This window comes from Pelophylax lessonae (assembly GCF_965119305.1).
Source record: "Pelophylax lessonae genome assembly, chromosome: 4".
In the NCBI taxonomy this organism is placed as follows: domain Eukaryota; kingdom Metazoa; phylum Chordata; class Amphibia; order Anura; family Ranidae; genus Pelophylax; species Pelophylax lessonae.
In genome coordinates this window covers 138,364,460-138,383,282 of record NC_138771.1, presented here as the reverse complement: position 1 = coordinate 138,383,282, position 18,823 = coordinate 138,364,460, and the positions used below count along the sequence as shown (strand labels likewise).

Sequence of the window (18,823 nt, the reverse complement as noted above, 5' to 3'; positions counted from 1 at the left end):
GGACTGCAGAACACCTTTTCCATCTCTTCAAATCCATAACATAGGGTAAGGTGTTTTGCAGTTCATTGATTTACCAAGGAAGAAGGATAACACTACATCAACAAATGATTTTTGGCAGGATCAACAGGTATTTTTATCTGTTATAACCCTTTCAATGGTATATTTAAGATGCCAAGAAGGAGCAAGTAAATTCCTTATTAATATTTACACACGTTATGATGAATTAATCTGGAGGATTTAAGGCAAGTACACACATATTTCCATGGGGGGGGGGGGGGGTGGAATCAATCAACACAAATGCCTTAGGCCTACTCAATCCCTCCCAAGCACAAGGCTGGAAGTAGTGTACTGAGCAGAATGACAAATCCAAGTTTGTTAAATCAAACTTTTCATAAACAGAGCAGAAAAATACAATGTTTAAATGACGAACAGTCCTTCTTGAGCCATCATAAAAACTGACTGTTAGTCATGAACATCCCTATGCTCTGTGACTGCAGCTTGCTCTTCTATTGCTGTCCATCCAGATTAGGTCTCCATCCATCCCGAAACCTCAAGAATTTTACACTGTTAAGTCCGTTCATGCCCAAGCAGCTCTTCATCATCTCTTGGTTAAGGTCATACACTAGTTGGCCATCCACCTGAGATGCTTCAAAAGCTTTTATATATTGGCTCATATTGAGAAATGTCAGACATTCACACACTTGATTCACAGTCAGTTTGTGAAGGTCTTTTGGGATATCATGAATGGATTTGAAGGATTGTACTGTTGGGGATTCTGGTTTCACTGTATTTGGGGTCAAATTGGGAAGGTCTTTTGGGACATCATTAATGGGATTGAAGGATTGTAGTGTTGGGGATTCTTGTTTCCCCGTTTTTGGAGTCAGATTGTGAAGGTCTTTTGAGATGTCATCAGTGGATTTGAGGGAGTATACTGATTTGGGTTTTTTTATCACTCTATTTTGGGTCCTTTGCTTCAGTTCTGACACAACATGAAACTGGTACACATTGCTGCTTCCTATATTATCCATAGGAGTCTTGTAGTCATTGTTGAGTTCATTGAGGTCAATATATATTGGCTCAATGGTGCTGTAACTGGGCTCTTGTGGATTGACATCCCTTTTATCTAGCAATAAAATCTCTGTAGGGAAAGAGTAAGATGACAAGTGAATTAAAGTTACATTTAATGCATCTTTCTTTATTACGATTACGCTCTAAGCAGCCATACCAAGTTAACTCTATAGAACAATAACATTTTAATTAAAATGTGAAGAGAAGAAATGTAATCTACTTTTGTGGGTGGATCACTATACTGACTGTCCTTCCTTCAAATCAAATAGGTCCAGGTTTCTTTAACCACTTAAGCCCCGGAAGATTTTACCCCCTTCCTGACCAGGGCCTATTTTGCAATTCGACACTGCGTGAATTTAACGGACAATTGCGCGGTCATGCGACGCTGTACCTAAACGAATTTGTTGTCCTTTTTTTCCCCACAAACAGAGCTTTCTTTGGTGGTATTTGATCACCTGAGCGATTTTTTGATCATGCGCTATAAACAAAAAAAGAGCGTCAATTTTGCAAAAATAACAATATTTTTCACATTTTTTTATATGAAATTCCCCAAAAAAAATGTAAAAATCAAAATTTTTTTACATTTTAGGCCAATTTGTTTTATGCTACATATGTTTGGTAAAAAAATTTGCAAAAAGCGTATTTTGATTGGTTTGCGCAAAAGTTATTGCGTTTACTAACAAAGGGAAAGATTTTTGTCATTTTTGTTGTTTTTTTTAACGCGTACTGGCGGCGATCTGCGATTTGTTTTGCGGTACTGCGACATTGCGGCAGACAGATCGGACCCTTGACTGACATTTTTGACACTTTTGGGGTTACCAGCGACATTACTACAGTAATCAGTGCTATACATATGCACTGTAACTGTAAAATGACACTGGCAGTGAAGGGGTTAACTTTTTTTTAGAGGGAGGGGTTATGTGTGTCCCTAGGGGCGTGATTCTAACTGTGATTGGCTGTGGCTTGAGGTGTAGGAACAGTGATCAACGGTCCTACATAGTAGAACCGTATGATCACTATTCTTACACATGGGAGAATGACAGGCGGCTTGTTTACATTAGCCGCCTGCCTTTCTCCTGCTCTAACGGATGATCGCGAGTGACCAGCGGACATTGGGTCCGCCAGGCACACGCGCGGGGGGGGGTCCGTGACCACGCGGGAGTGGGAGCGCGCCTCCGGCGGCACGCGCTCGCTCCCTAGACCCTCACAGGCTAGCGACGTAGCCCTACGTTGCTTTGCCTGTGAGGGGCTGGCCGCCGCAGTAAATAGTCGTGCGGCGGTCGGCAAGCGGTTAATAGTCTGTTTGGGCCAAGCTGACCCCAAGAAAACTATTTACTGTACATTACTAAGAGATTCAGCCGCTGTATATGCTGTATCATACCGTACTAGCATAGGCTGCATACAGTATGTGTCACTGTTTTACACAGCAGCATGGATGACTTCCTTTCTGCTGCCGGAACAAAATTGAGTCGGCCTGATTGCTTCTCAGACATTCGAGAGAAGCTTGCACTTGTCAGTGAATACAAGGCTTCTTCTGGTTGGCTGAGCTGAAGTGGCAGGTAGATGATACCATGATCTCCACCTCAGCCAACCAGAAGAAGCCTTGTATTCATTGAAAAAAAAAATACAGGGCTTCTCCTGAACGGCAGATCAGGCTAACTTAAGTTTATTCCGGCAGCAAATGGGAAGTCGCTGATACTGCTGCAGAACACAGAGCCACATACTGTATGTAGCTAATGACACTAAAGTATAATACACGCAGTGGTTGAATCACTTTTTAAGGAAAATAGGTTGTTTGGGTTAGCTTGGCCCAAACAAACTATTTAAAGTGGCAGGAAACCTGGACTTTAAGAGATGGTACATGATAATTTAGCACAGTCTCCATTGTTGCCTGTAATTGTACATGTAACCAACAACTTACCCTCAAAAGTGACATTTGCAGTGTTGCCCTGATTTTTGACTTGCTGGGTTAACAAATCACATAATGAGTTCCATTTATCCGTATTTCCATTCTTATATCCCATTGCAATCACCAGTTTCAGCTCTTTCATGTACATTGGAATGATTAAAGGCTCCTCTACAAATAATTTACCTTGAAAAGAAAAAAGGAATGAAGGAATGAATAATTATTATGCTGTTCTGATAATTTCAATACATAGTAGCAATTACACAGCATGGATTGGGGGTGGGGGTTACGATAGGAATATTTGAGAAAAATGTGCAATCATTTTGTCTAATCCACTCCAACAATATTCAAGTAACTATTCAGAGAGGAAACTTAATTACAGCTTTATCATTTCCTTATGTAGTTAATGTTTAGCACTTGTGATGTCAGTTTGAGACGCTTGTCAGATTTTTCAGAATCCACTGCCAAAAGCAGTTGACTTTCTTCTGACCTGCATTTGACTTGCTTCAAGAAGGATTTGCATTCCCATAGACAAGTATAGGAATACAAAACCGGTTAACGTGAAAAAGAGCCCATCGGCACATGCCCTTACTCTGCCAATATACAAATTCAAAAACCCTGTATTACAGAGTATGATAAGTATGACATACTGTATATGATTCATGCCATAGTCATTGTTGTTCCATATGAACACATGACTGACCTTGTTATAGCTGAATGGAATCTGGAGGAGAAACAGAACAATAGAGCAATAATAATCTAAATGTAGGGTCATACAAACATTCTGATCGGGTCTGCCTGTCCCTTTTTCAGGCAGACCCAAAGGCAACCTCCATTCTCTTCTATGGAGTGGTGGGTTTAAACTGACATGTGTCCATTTACACCTGCCGGAATCCACTCTGATGTGATCCCCTAAAAACAGATGTATAGGGATCCATTCCCATTCCATCCAGTGGATCAGATGGCAGTTAGGTGTAAACAGGCAGGTGGTCCGTGTATATCCTACTGCTCATAGAGGAGAGCAGGCTGTGTCCATGTCTGCTCTACATAAGTGGACCTGTCATCTGCCTGCTCAGCGGGAAACAGTGGAGAGATCCCCTGCTGAGCAAGCAGATCGCAGCCGGCATTCGCTCCTTGTGAAAGGATCCTAAGCATGTACAGTATATCATTCAGAATCTTTTTATTTAGTTTTGAAAAGAATGGGAAAGGATTCGAATTTTTATTGCGATTATTATTATTATTATTATTATTATTATTATATTATTGCTATTAATGGCTACATTAGAAATGTCTTCCTACTTTCTGTTCAGATGACAATGGTTTAACCAGACAATAAGTCAGGGAAAAAATGCAACAGAGACACAGACAGAAAAAAAAATAGGGGCTATAGCCTTCAAAAAATCATTTTTATTTCTGTCTGTGTTGCTCTTAAGAGATTTTCCCTCAGTTCCTCTGCAAAATCTGTTGTCATCTGGAATGGTCACTTAGGGGATCTTTCCAATGGAGCCTAGGAAAGCAGCAAAATCAGATGGGGTTTCTAATCCTTTCACATTGTGGCTAAAACTTGACTGGACATCATTGGGGGTTGGGGAGGGTGTCCGGTGTTAGTTCACTTTTACATTTATTCTGTAAATGTGAACTAATTCTTTAGAGTTGAAGTCCAGGTAGAAATAGAAGACATGAATGCAGCTCTGTATTCATTAATAAACCATTAAATCACCAGATAATCATCAGTACCTATATTTAATTTGATATCATGCTCTTACACTCTCTTACATATCAGCATTCAGCATAGCAGCATAGGGAGGGGCAGGACTGGGCACCAATCAGGTGTGTAATGTGCTGACAAGTAAGAGAGAGCAAACTGAGTAGAGAGATTTCCTCTTCAGTCTGCTTTATCCCCACACTTTTCATTCACACCATCACACCACCGTTTCCTTACAAAAGTGAACTCTTGAATCTGTGCCAAAAAAGGCAGGCAGAGGGCAAAGGACTAGTTACCAGTTTAAATTAGGTAGCTCCTCGTATTACATATTTTTGGTCAAAATAAATTGTTGATTTCACAAAACATGTATTCAACAGATTTAATCACCTATGGATAGGTACAGCTGGCCATACACCAGAATTTCACTTAACCACCTGCCAACCACCGCATGACTATATACGGCGGCTGTCAGCCCCTCACAGGCAAAGTGACGTACCGGTACGTCACTAGCCTGTGAGCCAATAGGGGGCGAGCCCGCATGTGTGACCAGCGGACCCGATGTCCGCCGGTCACTCGCGATCGTTGGATACAGCGGGAGAAAGGCAGGCGGCTAATGTAAACAAAGCCGCCTGTCTTTCTCCCCTGTGTAACAGCACAGATCATACGGTCCTGCTATGTAGGACCATTGATCTCTGCTGTTACACACACAGCCACATCCAATCACAGTTAGAAGCACGCCCCTAGGGACACACTTAACCCCTCCCTCTCCAATAAAGTTAACCCCTTCCCTCCCAGTGTCATTTTTACAGTAACAGTGCATATGTATAGCACTGATTACTGTAGTAATGTAACTGGTACCCCCAAAAGTGTCAAAAATGTCAGTCAAGGGTCCGATCTGTCCGCCGCAATGTCACAGTCCCGCAAAAAAAAAATCGCAGATCGCCGCCATTACTCGTTAAAAAAAAACAATAAAAATGACAAAAATCTTTCCCTTAGTTAGTAAACGCAATAACTTTTGCGCAAACCAATCAAAATACGCTTTTTGCGATTTTTTTTTACCAAACATATGTAGCAGAAAACAAATTGGCCTAAAATGTTAAAAAAATTTGATTTTTACATTTTTCTTTTGGGGAATTTCATATAAAAAAATTTGAAAAATATTGTTATTTTTGCAAAATTGTCGCTTTTTTTTTGTTTATAGCACATGATCAAAAAAAAAAATCGCACAGGTGATCAAATACCACCAAAAGAAAGCTCTGTTTGTGGGAAAAAAAGGACGTCAATTTCATTTGGGTACAGCTTCGCACGACCGCGCATTTGTCCATTAAAATCACGCAGTGCCGAATCGCAAAATAGGCCCTGGTCAGGAAGGGGGTAAAATCTTCTGGGGCTTAAGTGGTTAAGCATTTGTAAGGAAATTCAGAAAAAATGTTCATCAGAGCTTTCTATAGTATTATTATGGACCTGACAAATTTGGTATTAAATTTTTTTAATGAATTCACATGCAAATGTTTGGAATTCTACACTTAATTTTGGGAAGCACATGCACATTAAAATTAGTGCAATAAGTGCAAAAAATGTCCAATTCATGGTAAATTTCTATCCTTCTCCTTTAGTTTTCCATATCACTGTAGTTAAAAAAATGCTGTTTGAATCCATTAGCTATTACAAAAATGAAAGGTTCCAGAAATTGATTTTTTTTTTTTTTCAAACTAAATTCTATCGGGAAACGGCCAGCTTTATTCACAGGAAGGGAAAGTGTAACAAAAAAGTGTTGTGCATTGCGATCTAATTAAATTGTAATGGCAATGTCCGCTCCCATGTTGTCCTAGTGGATTCAATTTGGTAATGATATATTGTGAATAGAGTACCTTACTTTATCTTTGAGGAAACAAGATACCTGCTTCGAAAAGATGTGGTTTTACTGGACTCAGTTTGAGAGATACCTGGAGCTTCTTGCGCCTAATCTTGTGTAAGCATAGATATAGTGGTTCTGGGAAGAACCATTTACTGCCTTACCCACCTTCCCCAAATACCACCCACACATTTTCTTTCTCTGTCTCCCCCTACTTCACTCTGTTTCTCTTTCTTTCTTTCCTTCTTTTGCCCCTTTATCTCCTTTATGTTTCTTTGAAAACATAAAACCCTTTGGTGGGAAATTTGATCTTCCTCCCTACCTGCAACCTATGTTTTCGTCAGCTATCACACCTTTTTACTTTTATTCACATAACCTCAAGGGTTGTCTTGCTCTCAGCATATTCACTAGCTTGTTTTTTACCAATCGCTCTCTGATACTGATAGTACTGATGTGAATAAGAAAGCAGGTGCGCTAAACTCATATGTGTTAATCAATCAAATAATGATGAGACCATTAATGTGATATCAAAATTAAATAATCACATACATAAGTGAATAATAAGTGATATAACTGGGTGTAGCCTCAAAGGACAAAGTAAATCAACAGTGGTAATAATTAACCATAATAGGTGGTGAAGGTGTAAGGTGCATAAAGTCCAGAAAAAAGTCAGTGATATATGTTAAAACATATTAGGTGACTTCCAGGTGATAAACTCCACAGCAACTCAGGGTGCAGTTAATCCCACCACTGTAACTGGACTGGCACCTTACCAGAATATAAAAGTTTAAGGGCGTATGGGTGTTGAAATCCAGATAAAAAGGAACATGCCCAAGTGAGGATATTTCACGGAAAACACCACTCAAAGGGAGGATGAGCCTCTTACCAGATAATCAATGGCATAGGGCTAGTAAATGAACTCTCCTGATGATAGATATCCTCCTCCCTGGACAGCCTAGGTCTGGATGAATCCACTCTGGTACCAATAATAGGGTCCTCACGGTGTCTCAGAAAAATAAAGACCAAACAATAGTGCAGTACCTTTCAACCATTTATTAGCAAATAAAAGGGTGCACTTACATTTAGCGTCTCTTAGACACACATCAGGACTGGACCGAAGAAAGGATAGCCCCGGCCGCCTGCAGCGTGGTCCGCGGCGATGAATGATGACGATGCGGCGCTCCTCTCTGACGCGTTTCCTCCTAAAGCGGACGTCAACGGAGATAGATCTCCTATCTCCTATCAGGAGAGTTCATTTACTAGCCCTATGCCATTGATTATCTGGTAAGAGGCTCATCCTCCCTTTGAGTGGTGTTTTCCATGAAATATCCTCACTTGGGCATGTTCCTTTTTATCTGGATTTCAACACCCATACGCCCTTAAACTTTTATATTCTGGTAAGGGGCCAGTCCAGTTACGGTGGTGGGATTAACTGCACCCTGAGTTGCTGTGGAGTTTATCACCTGGAAGTCACCTAATATGTTTTAACATGTATCACAGGCTTTTTTTCTGGACATTATGCACCTTAATTTTATTTGCACCTATTAGTATTTTTTGTTCATTTTCACAGTTTTGTGTTGTCATTTGTATATGACCTTCACCACCAATTATGGTTAATTATTACCACTGTTGATTTACTTTGTCCTTTGAGGCTACACCCAGTTATATCACTTATTATTCACTTATGTATGTGATTATTTAATTTTGATAACCCATTAATGGTCTCATCAGAATTTGATTGATTAACACATATGAGTTTAGCGCACCTGCTTTCTTATTCACAACATTGTTCCCCAATTGGTTCTAAGGTTGCAGCTTCACTTTATTATTTATCCAGCGCACTTTTTCTATTTTAATTTTTGAACTGATAGTACTGATGCCAGCTATGTGTATTTCCTTTGTGCATACTGTTGCTAAAATAAAGAATCTGAAAAAAAAAAATAAAGAATCGCCTATGGGGAATTTCGGGTACCATAGCTTTTTACAATTCCACAGGTATATACAATTTAAGAAGAGTAGAGGAATGGTCACACTTCCTATAGGATGCAATCCAAATTTATTAATAAAGTAAGTTTTCATCTTTTCGTGAGGCTCAACTACTATAACTGTGGAGTAGACAAACCGCAGAGTTATTGCTGTATCTTTGAACCCTTCTCTTTTTGTCTTTTATTTTTCAGAAAAGTTTTTTTGTCAGTTGGTTTTATGAATTTTCTTCTCCTGCTGTTTACACACACTTTACATATGTTCTGGGTTTGATATATATATATGCCTACTCACATACAATTTTTGTTTTCAAAGTATCATTTTTTTGTGTCCTATATGGCCACAGAAAGCAGACTTCTCCATGCATTTTTTTAGTGTGTGTGTTCAGAGGGCGGACTAAATGAAAGAGAAGGTGAAGGGGAATTCTCAACTGCTGGGAAATCTCACCAACCAGTTTTTGATAATTTGCTAATTTTGTCATATAAATAACTTTGTCTCAGATTGAGAGTTTATGGTTTGATAAAGCACACTTAGTCTTGTGAAATGCGTCATTCTTTTGTTCCCTGCATGATGCCTGTTACATCCTGTGCCTTTTTTTTTTAACTTTATTAATAAATTCTGATTGCATCCTATGGGAAGTGCGACCATTCCTCTACTCTTCTTACAATTGGAATCTGCAGCAGTGGCAGGGTGTGCACCCCAGCAGGATTTTATTCATTTCAGCCTATGAGAATCACCTGGAGCAGGGGTTTCTGTCTTGGCCTATGCACAATTTAAGACTTGATATGTTTGGTATTTATTTACTCAACACAATCCCATCTTTTATATTTTATTAAAACATTGGGTATGATATTGTGTTTGTTTGCACTAAAATGCCCAGTAATGTATTTAAAAAAAAAAATATGCTGCAAAAAATATCATGCAACATAACCAACATAAAAAAATTGCAACTACCACCATATTCTCCAGGCTTACAGAAAATATATACTTTTGGGGTATTTACAGTAATGTCTAGCAAAAAATGCAGATGTTATCAAAAAAGAAAAACATTTCCTGGGTAGACAATTGGTTAGAGCAATCATACTTTATAAATTCTGCTAATACTGTCTTAGTCTAGGCAATAACTCCTCACCTTTAGCCAGTGTGATAATATGAAAGAAGATATTTTGTTGTCAGGAACTTCCTACAATCCCCAAAGGTCATTTATGATTTTTTATCAATTTGAATCCCTACACACAAAAATGTTTTATTAGGATTGGGCGGTTTGCATTATTAGAAGTCTCATATATGTACTGCTTATGTAAACAAATGTATTGGATGTAAAACTCCTTTGTATATATACTGAGGCTATTGAAGACTTCTCGAATGTATCAAGGTAAGAAACATAAAACCCTACTTTGAGTCTCTTGAAGATTTGGTATGGTAAAAGCAGATTTATTTTGCTTCTTCTTTTCAATCTAACATATAAATGATTGTTGATTCCACTTACCTTTGTCAATAGGATGTCCAAATAGGAACATTTCCTCATAAGTATCTTGCAGCGTCAGTTCCGATAGCATTTCATCCTGGGACTTCATATCCCCCTTTTGCTTATATGATAAAACATTGGCCGTGTGGACAGTAACAGGTAGGGTATATTTGGCTAATATATCTTCCAAATTCATGGGATATTGATTCCTCAAAGCTGTAGGAAGGGGTGAAGGGAAACACAGCGGTAAAGAATAAAATGTTCAAAGCTTCCCATCATCCTGAGCAACTAGAAACCTGCTTTGAGAGCAATATTCAGGCAGCCATTTCCAAACTCTGTTACCTGGCTGTCTGCGGCTTTAGTAATTTCAGTCATTGTATAAAAAAGAAACATGCAGCCACAAGTTAAAGCCCAATTAAAGTTTTTTCTTTTTTTACAATTTCCATCCTAAAAAAAGTTTCAAAGCTTTATTTACCCTCTCTGCATACTAATGCTGCCCTCCCCATCCTCCTTCACCTATAGCTATCAGTCTTTTTCCAGGTTGAATAACACCCAGCATAATTTAAAGAGAGGTTTGGTCAAACCTTTTTTGGCCATACCTCTCTTGTTGGTCACAGGAAAACAATGACTTTTGTCCTCCTGTGCCCCTGAGTCAACTGATAGCGGGTTATTTCTCAGCTGACGGGGCAGAGTTGCTCCAGGCTTGGGAAACATCCTAACAATATTGTCAGGATCCACCCCCCTGCCTGACTGACAGCTGGATCCTCCTTTCAGTGTGTGGCTGAGAACCGGAGCAAGCTGCTGCCGCCCACTCCCCCGCCTGGCTCTCCTGTGAGCTCAGGAGGGGCAGAGCAGAGAGCAATGCTTGCTGGTCACGTGATTGCTCTGTTCTTAGGCTTAGAGCCGACATAGGACATCTTTATAATCACACAGATGCTGTACCATAGAGGTGAGTATGTATGTTTTTTTTTATATCCCATACTTCTCTCAGCCCACTTCCTAAAACTTGAGCCAAAACTTGAGTCATCTTGATGGACTGAGCTCACAGTACAATACTATAGAGAACGGCACTGACATGAATGCCCTTTTCTGCAGCATCCAAGATAGCAAGCAATTTCACTGCAAGTTTGAAAATGACTCGCTAAGCTATTGCTAGACTTTCCAGGCTTCACAAGTTTGTTGCACAATTGCAGCAAGTCCGCATTGCATGACTCCAGATCAACTTTCTTTGCCATCATTCTGCAAGTCTGCTGCAAGTTCACCCCACCGGACAGGAAGAAGAATACCCCATTCATCGTGTGACTGACCAGAAGGCACCTGGAAAAAAAGGTATGCAATTTTAAAAAGTACAAGTTGTTTGGTGGGAGGGTGTCTGTGGCTTTAGGAAATTGGGATTCTCGGGGGGAAAGGGGTTGCCCAGCATGAACTTTGGGTTTACGTTTGACTAGTTCCAGGTCAGTGGCTAAAAAAGTACTAAAGCCACAGATACAGAATGACAGCCAGGAATTAAGCATTTTCACAAGAAAGCAGAGTTAAGTGTGGCATCAAATAACTTTCAATTGTAGGACCCCCTGGCAGCTCCCCAAAATATTTAAAAGAGTATTAAAAGAGAAGTATGGGATTTGCTTTTTTTTGTTAATCATACCTACCTAGGTGGATGCTGCATCTGTCCCCCGCTGGCTCTAACACTGAGAACCGAGCGATCAAACAAACAACGGATTGCTCAGTTCTCACAGCTCCGTGAGCAGAGAGCTGGTGACTATCAGTCATCGGCTCTCTGCTCTGCCCCCCCCCCCCCCCCCGCACTCATTGGAGCACTGTACTGTGGAGGGGGCGGGAGCGTCTCTTAGCGGACATGATCGCCACGTGGTCGCAATCTTTCCCGAGCGATCTTTTCCGATCTTTCCCATGGTTGTGAGCTTTCCCAAGCCTAGACAGGCTCTGTGACGTCAGCTGAAAACAGGTCACAGGAATGCAAAAAGAACTGCACTCCTGTGATCCCCAGGTGAAGTACAGCCAAATGAGCTTTGGCTGTACTTCTCCTTTACATGTTCGTATAATTCCCGACCCTGCCTTTACCCTTTTCAAAGGTTAATAATAATACTGTGTTTTTACTTACTTCACATTTTTATTTCACGTCTCCAACTGTTAATATCAAAATTTGAAAATTATCTTAAGTAAGTATTTATTAAAATTATTATTCAGGGCCAATATAACATTAAGGCCTCATGCACAGAAGATGATTTTTTTCCTGCCCTGGACGCATTTGCTGCTGGCAGGAAAAAAGCAGCTTACAATATGCACCTAAATCCGCATTTTGCTAAAGCGTTTAGGCACGTTTAGGTGCCTTTAGGCGCATGAATGATTTGGGCGTTGATTCATTCCATTGGTCAGAATATTCATTTATTCTGGCCATTGGAATGAATGAACGCTGAAGCACTAAACCTGTCTAGTGTTAAGGCATGTTTTACAGGTGTTTTAGTTGTCAAGCATTTTTTCTGCTCAAACTCTCCTCTCCTGAATGCGAATTATGTTTTTCTTCTTTAGCCTCTAAATGCTCCTCTTCAAAAGGCCTAGGTGTGCATGGCCACATAGGCTAACATAAAGAAGAAGAAGAAAAAAGAAGAAAAAATAACATAAAGGTGTGTTTAAAGACTGAAAAAAGTCAAATGTAAAAATGGCTGGGTTTTTTTAATGTCCTGTGTGCACAAGGCCTTATTATTTTTGTTGTTTTAAAGCCCAAGTTTAAGCAGAGGCAAAAACACCATTGAATTCAGTTTTGCATTTATTCAAAATATAATTGTATTTTTAAATGCAGAAAGGAACCCCAAAAAAAATCTATTACAGTGTCTTGAAAAATTATTCATACCCCTTAAAATTTTTCACATTTTGTTATGTTATAACCAAAAATGTAAATGTATTTTATTGGGATTTTATGTAATAGACCAACACAAAGTGGCAGGTAATTGTGAAGTGGAAGGAAAATGATAAATGGTTTTCACATTTTTTTACAAATAAATATCTGAAAAGTGTGGCATGCATTTGTATTTAGCCCCCCTGAGTCAATACTTTGTAGAACCACCTTTGGCTGCAATTATAGCTGCAGGTCTTTTTTTTGGTATGTCTCTACCAGCTTTGCACATCTAGAGACTGAAATATCTGCCCATTCTTCTCTGTAAAATAGCTCAAGCTCTGTCAGATTGGATGGAGAGCATCTGTGAACAGCAGTTTTCAAGTCTTGCCACAAATTCTCAATTGGATTTAGATCTGGACATTGACTGGGCCATTCTAAAACATGAATATGCATTGATCTGAACCATTCCATTGTAGCTCTGGCTCTGTTTAGGGTCGTTGTACTGCTGGAAGGTGAACCTCCGCCCCAGTCTCAAGTCTTTTGCAGACTCTAACAGGTTTTCTTCTAAGATTGCCCTGTATTTGGCTCCATCCATCTTCCATCAACTCTGACCAGCTTCCCTGTTCCTGCTGAAGAAACGTATCTCCACAACATAATGCTGCCACCACCATGTTTCACGGTTGGGATGGTGTGTTCAGGGTGATGTGCAGTGAGTTTTCCACCACACAGCGTTTTGCTGTTAGGCCAAAAAGATACATTTTGGTCTCGTCTGACTAGAGCACCTTCTTCCACATGTTTGCTGTGTCCCCCACATGGCTTCTCGCAAACTGCAAACGACACTTCTTATGGCTTTCTTTCAACAATGGCTTTCTTCTTGCCACTCTTCCATAAAGGTCAGATTTGTGGAGTGCACGACTAATAGTTGCCTGTGGACAGATTCTCCCACCTGAGCTGTGGTTTTCTGAACAGTGCTCAGTGAGATGTTCAAAGCTTTGGATGTTTTATAACCTAACCTTGCTTTAAACTTCTCCACAACTTTATCCCTGACCTGTCTGGTGTGTTCCTTGTCCTTCATTAAAGAGGTTGTAAACTCGTTCAAAAATTTTTTTTTTTTTTTACAACCTGCAAGAGAAAGACATAATGAGCTAGTATGCATCGCATACTAGCTCATTATGAAATACTTACCTTAGAACGAGCCCCCGCCGTGCCGATCTCTTACCTGTATGACGAGCGACATGTTCAGTCGCCCGTCTTCCAGGATCGCGGCATCCGGCCATCTGATTGGCCGGAGCCGCAGTGACGTCACTCCCGCGCACGCGCGCGGAAGCCGACGGTCACGGCACGGGGCTCTGAAGGAACGGCACGATCAGCCGTTCCTTCAGAGCGCATGCGCCAGTGACGTCACTGGCTGCATTAAAGGTAAATATCTCCTAAACCGTGCATGTTTAGGAGATATTTACAGTACCTATAGGTAAGCCTTATCATAGGCTTACCTATAGGTACAACTTCCTGAGGAGGGTTTACTTCCTCTTTAAGCTGTTTGTGCACTAAGGTTCTCTAACAAACCTCTGAGGACTTCACAGAACAGCTGTATTTATACTGAGAATAAATTACACACAGGTAGACTCTGTTTACAAGTTAGGTGACTTCTGAAGGCAATTGGTTCCTCTAGATTTTAGTTAGGCGTATCAGAGTAAAGGGGGCTGAATACAAATACACGCCACACTTTTCAGATATTTATTTGTAAAATATTTTGAAAGATATTTATAATTTTCGTTCCACTTCACAATTATGTGCCACTTTGTACAGGTCTATCACATAAAATCCCAATAAAATACATTTACGTTTTTGGTTGTAACATGACAAAATGTGAAAAATTTCAAGGGGTATGAATACTTTTTCAAGGCACTGTATATTGCAGCATCAATTCTTAGTGGCTGCATTATTTTCATGTTTTCCTTTATGTTTACCTGGTGATCCAGCCAGTAAGTATTTTATTTATCAACTTCCATAAACAGGCTGTCTAGAAAAAGTGGCAGTTACACGTTTGAGAAAAAACATTTACCACTGACAAGGGTGCTTACAATTACCAGCTTTTGTACACTGATGAGAACCTTTATCCCAAAAGCAACAAAAATGTTAGTGTAGCTGTCTAAAAAGTGTTAGCTGGAGTTCGTTTTTAATTTAATTTGTTCTTCTAAATCTGCTAGTGCATCTAAAACTACCCTCCCCCCAGTTTGACAATGCTGCTGACAAAAGTGTCTGTATTGCTCCTGTATCCAGAGCGTAGACAAGCTCAGACAGAAGGTGTACTGCTGGCCGGATCCACAGGAAAAGTCTAAAAAAGAAAATGCATGCAGCCACGACATCTAAGAATTGGTAATCTGCATTATTATACGTTTTTGTTTTATGGGATTAAAACCACTTCAAATTCCTGTAATTTCTAGTTCAGATATATTGAGAATAAAAAAAAAGGGGTAATTAACACTCTGGACCTGACATAGCTCTATTGCTTCATAGAGCTATGGACTTTTTCCTGATCCCCATGGGATGCACTTGGGCCTGTTGATTGGCAGCTTAGCCAACCAACATTGGAGAAAGGAGGGAAGCCCCCTTTATCAGGTTTCATCAGGTTCCAGGTTGACACTTTAGATGTCTATTTTCTAATGAATGCTTCTTACCTGCCTGCAAGCAGATTTCTTTAGATTGTAACTCACATTGTTAGATTTCTTTAGATTGTAACTCACATTGCTAGATTTCTTTAGATTGTAACTCACATTGTTGGATATGGGATTAATCAAGATGGGTGAAGACCCAGAAGAAGACTAGATGAAAATGACAGTAGGGCGTGGGAGGTCATGGATGTCACATCACTTGGGGGGAGTGCTGCAAACTTTAGTTCTGCTAAAGTGGAATACCTGCTTAACCATAACTATCCCTAAAGATGTTTCTACCCCCCTCCTGCTACCTTTTTTGTCTACCCTATGCAAAAAAAATCTGTATACTTACCTTTTTTTAGCCTGCTCCAGTGCAGTCACATGACCCCCTGTGTCAGTGAGTAGCCAGCTGCAGAGAAGAGCAGTCAACAATGGCTGGGAATTCCGGGAGCAATGATGTCCCCCTTAGACTCCCATAGACCAGTCGTTAGCAGCGCTCCCTGACACAGAACAGAGTGGACTGAAAAAAGGTAAGTATGCAGATCTTTTTTGTATAGGGTAGATGGGTAGCAAGAGGGGGAGGGGACATTTTTAAGAATAGTTATGGTTAGGCTGGAATTCCACTTTAACTGGCAGCTGGAGAGAGCAGTGGCGGTGGGGTGAATGGAATGAGGGTGAATACATGGGGGGAGCGGGCATCTGAGCGAAGCTAAACAATAATATTGGCGCAAATTACGGTTCACTGTGTTGATCCAAACAAGGCTCTAAAAGGCCACAAACATGGGTATTAAGCAGGAGAAGTTTTTAGGAGTCCATGGAAGATGTCCATACATAGGGGATGCTCACTGTAGTGGCAGCTGGTGTGAGAATAAGAAGCAACTCTAGAGAGGAACAAGGAGAGGGACACGAGTGCCTTCTAAATGCAGCAAGTAGAGAAACTTTAACAGAGCACAATAAATAGCTACTCACAAAGGTAGGTTAAAAACGGGCATATAGCGCTATGTGGATGGTCATCGACATCACAGTCTTGGGGGTCCCCAGTGGCGGTATTCGCGTGGTCCCGATGGTCAAGGGCTGCCTCGGTGGCTTCCGTTGCTCCCCACGCCGTGGAACGCAAAGTCTCGTCGTCGGGCTGGCCGTGACGTCACTTCCAGGTTGTGATGTCTAGATGTCAGGCAACGCGTGTGCCGAGCATGGGTGCCTTCCTCACATATTAGCACATTAGGAAATACTCACCTTAGAATGAAGTCCTTCCAGCAGAGCCCGTTCACCGCTGAGAGGGCTGTCATCTTCTCCCTTCCTTTCATCCGGGATCACGTGTGGGTGGCCGGAACCACGATGAAGTCACTCTTGCGCATGTGCATTGGTTTCGGCAAGAAGCTCTGAAGGTCTGGCACGGTATTCCGGACCTTCAGAGCACATGCGCCACTGACGTCAGTGGCTGCATGCAGGGTGAATATCTTCTTTACGGTGCAGGTTTAGGAGGTATTCATTTTACCCACAGGTAACCCTTATCATAGGCTTACCTGTAGGTAAAAATCACAAAGAAGGGTTTACTACCGCTTTAATTTTAATTATTTGTAGTATTAGAGCTAGTGTGGCATAAGGGTTAAATTATGATTAGGCTTGATTTCCACTTTTGTCTTTAGGTTATTTCTAATTTGTTTTCTGCTAAAAGATATCAACATATATCAACATAACATTTTTAAAGTATTTTTTGCGAGTGATTTAGGAAGTACTGTATTTCTAGTATTTTGATACTTCTGGGCCAACATTTTGAAAAAAGGTCCTCCCCAATCAGCAAAATTATATCCACTTGGTAGGAAAAGATGTATATGTATATAATTCAGTTTCTTACTTGACACGGGCCCTTTAACTGATGGCACCAGAAATTTCAATCTTGTCAGCTTAACTGGCAAGGAAAACAATTTCCCACTTTTGGTTTCAGCTGTTACTCTTCTCTGGTTGTAAAGGGAGTGAACTCTGATAATCTGTAAAAAAACAAAAATTTGATTAAAAATTTTGTCTCCTTATTCGATCAGGCTGCACACAGCCTATGATACCTACAAAGTGCAGGAACACATAGATATGGCATTTCTTTTATCAGTAGGACAGGATAAGCTGATTGGTTGCCCTGGGTTTCCATGATGCTGTTTTTCCTTTTAGCACTGTGTGACGTCATAGTTGTTGAAAATTGTTATATTGTAAGTGAACATAAAAGCCCACAAAGCTTTTTCTTGTGTGTAAAGCCAGCCATAGGTGGTGCGATTTTCTTTCTAGGGCAACCAGAAAATAGGTGCAGGAACTTAACCACGACCCCCCAGAACCCCCCTCGACCTCCCAGAACACCCAACAAAGCACATCAAATACTGGGTGTAGTGAAATATCACCAACAGTGGGAGGGCCTTAAGGGGGCACTAAATACCAGGAGTGCATTACGTACAGAGTTCAGGTGTGCGCTGCATACAGAGTGCAGAGTTCAGGGGTGCGCTACACACAGAGTGCAGAGTCCATGTGTGCGCTACCACAGGGCGTTCTAGCGGCACCTGCTACCAGGAAGGACGAGAATTTTAACCTATATGCCTTTAACTTAGCAACGAAATGTGAGTTTATTTTCAATATTTGCACAATAAAAAACCTTTTATCGGATTTACACTATATGAGCATCCTTTTCTCCAATACATGTATCGGGGCATTTACATCTGTGGAGATACATTCGCCTTGGAGGAGTTGTAATAGCCGGTTCCTTACTAGGACATAAGCCTTGTCGATCTCTATTGCTATACAGCATAGGGGTCACCATTGTCCGGTAAGTGAACACCCAAAGGGGGAGGTCCGGCACTGGCTCACTGCACCACAAAAGATTGCATGTTTTGTGCACTTTCTTCCTGGCACTCCAGCACCTTTGTGAGACATTTTTTGGGACTGTGTACATCTTATCATCTACTGAGATCTTAAACAACTATTACATCTGGACTGGCACTTTATATTTATATATTTTAATTATATTTATATAGTATATGTTTACATGGTTTCTACACCCCATTTTTTGCACATAATTGCACGGTGCACTTTATGAGTTTTTTGAGTAGAACGTAATCACTTTACTATCATACACTATTGTTTGCGCTGTGATATATTTTTCTCGCTACACACAGAGTGCAGACTTCACATGTGTGCTACACACAGGGTGCAGACTTCACATGTGTGCTACACACAGGGGGCAGACTTCACATGTGCGCTACACACAGAATTAAGCCTTCTTCCAAGCTGTTTACCTCTGTATTCCTCATCCACATCTCACTTTCACCCCTCTTCAGCTCTGTC

The 18,823-nt window shown here is 40.7% G+C and overlaps 1 protein-coding gene across 1 annotated transcript in view; it reads right to left on the bottom strand.

Annotated features, from left to right (window-relative positions):
* Positions 1-283: 283 nt before the first annotated feature.
* The window catches only part of LOC309554869 (uncharacterized protein), a 56,510-nt gene continuing 37,970 nt past the window's right edge, over positions 284-18,823 (bottom strand). The window contains exons 2-5 of the mRNA XM_082256591.1: positions 17,355-17,487; positions 10,007-10,201; positions 2,990-3,160; positions 284-1,138 (exon numbers count right to left, since the gene is read on the bottom strand). Of these exons, the coding sequence (XP_082112717.1) occupies positions 507-1,138; positions 2,990-3,160; positions 10,007-10,201; positions 17,355-17,487 (1,131 nt within the window). The 3' untranslated portion in view covers positions 284-506. The remainder of the gene's footprint in view (positions 1,139-2,989; positions 3,161-10,006; positions 10,202-17,354; positions 17,488-18,823) is intronic.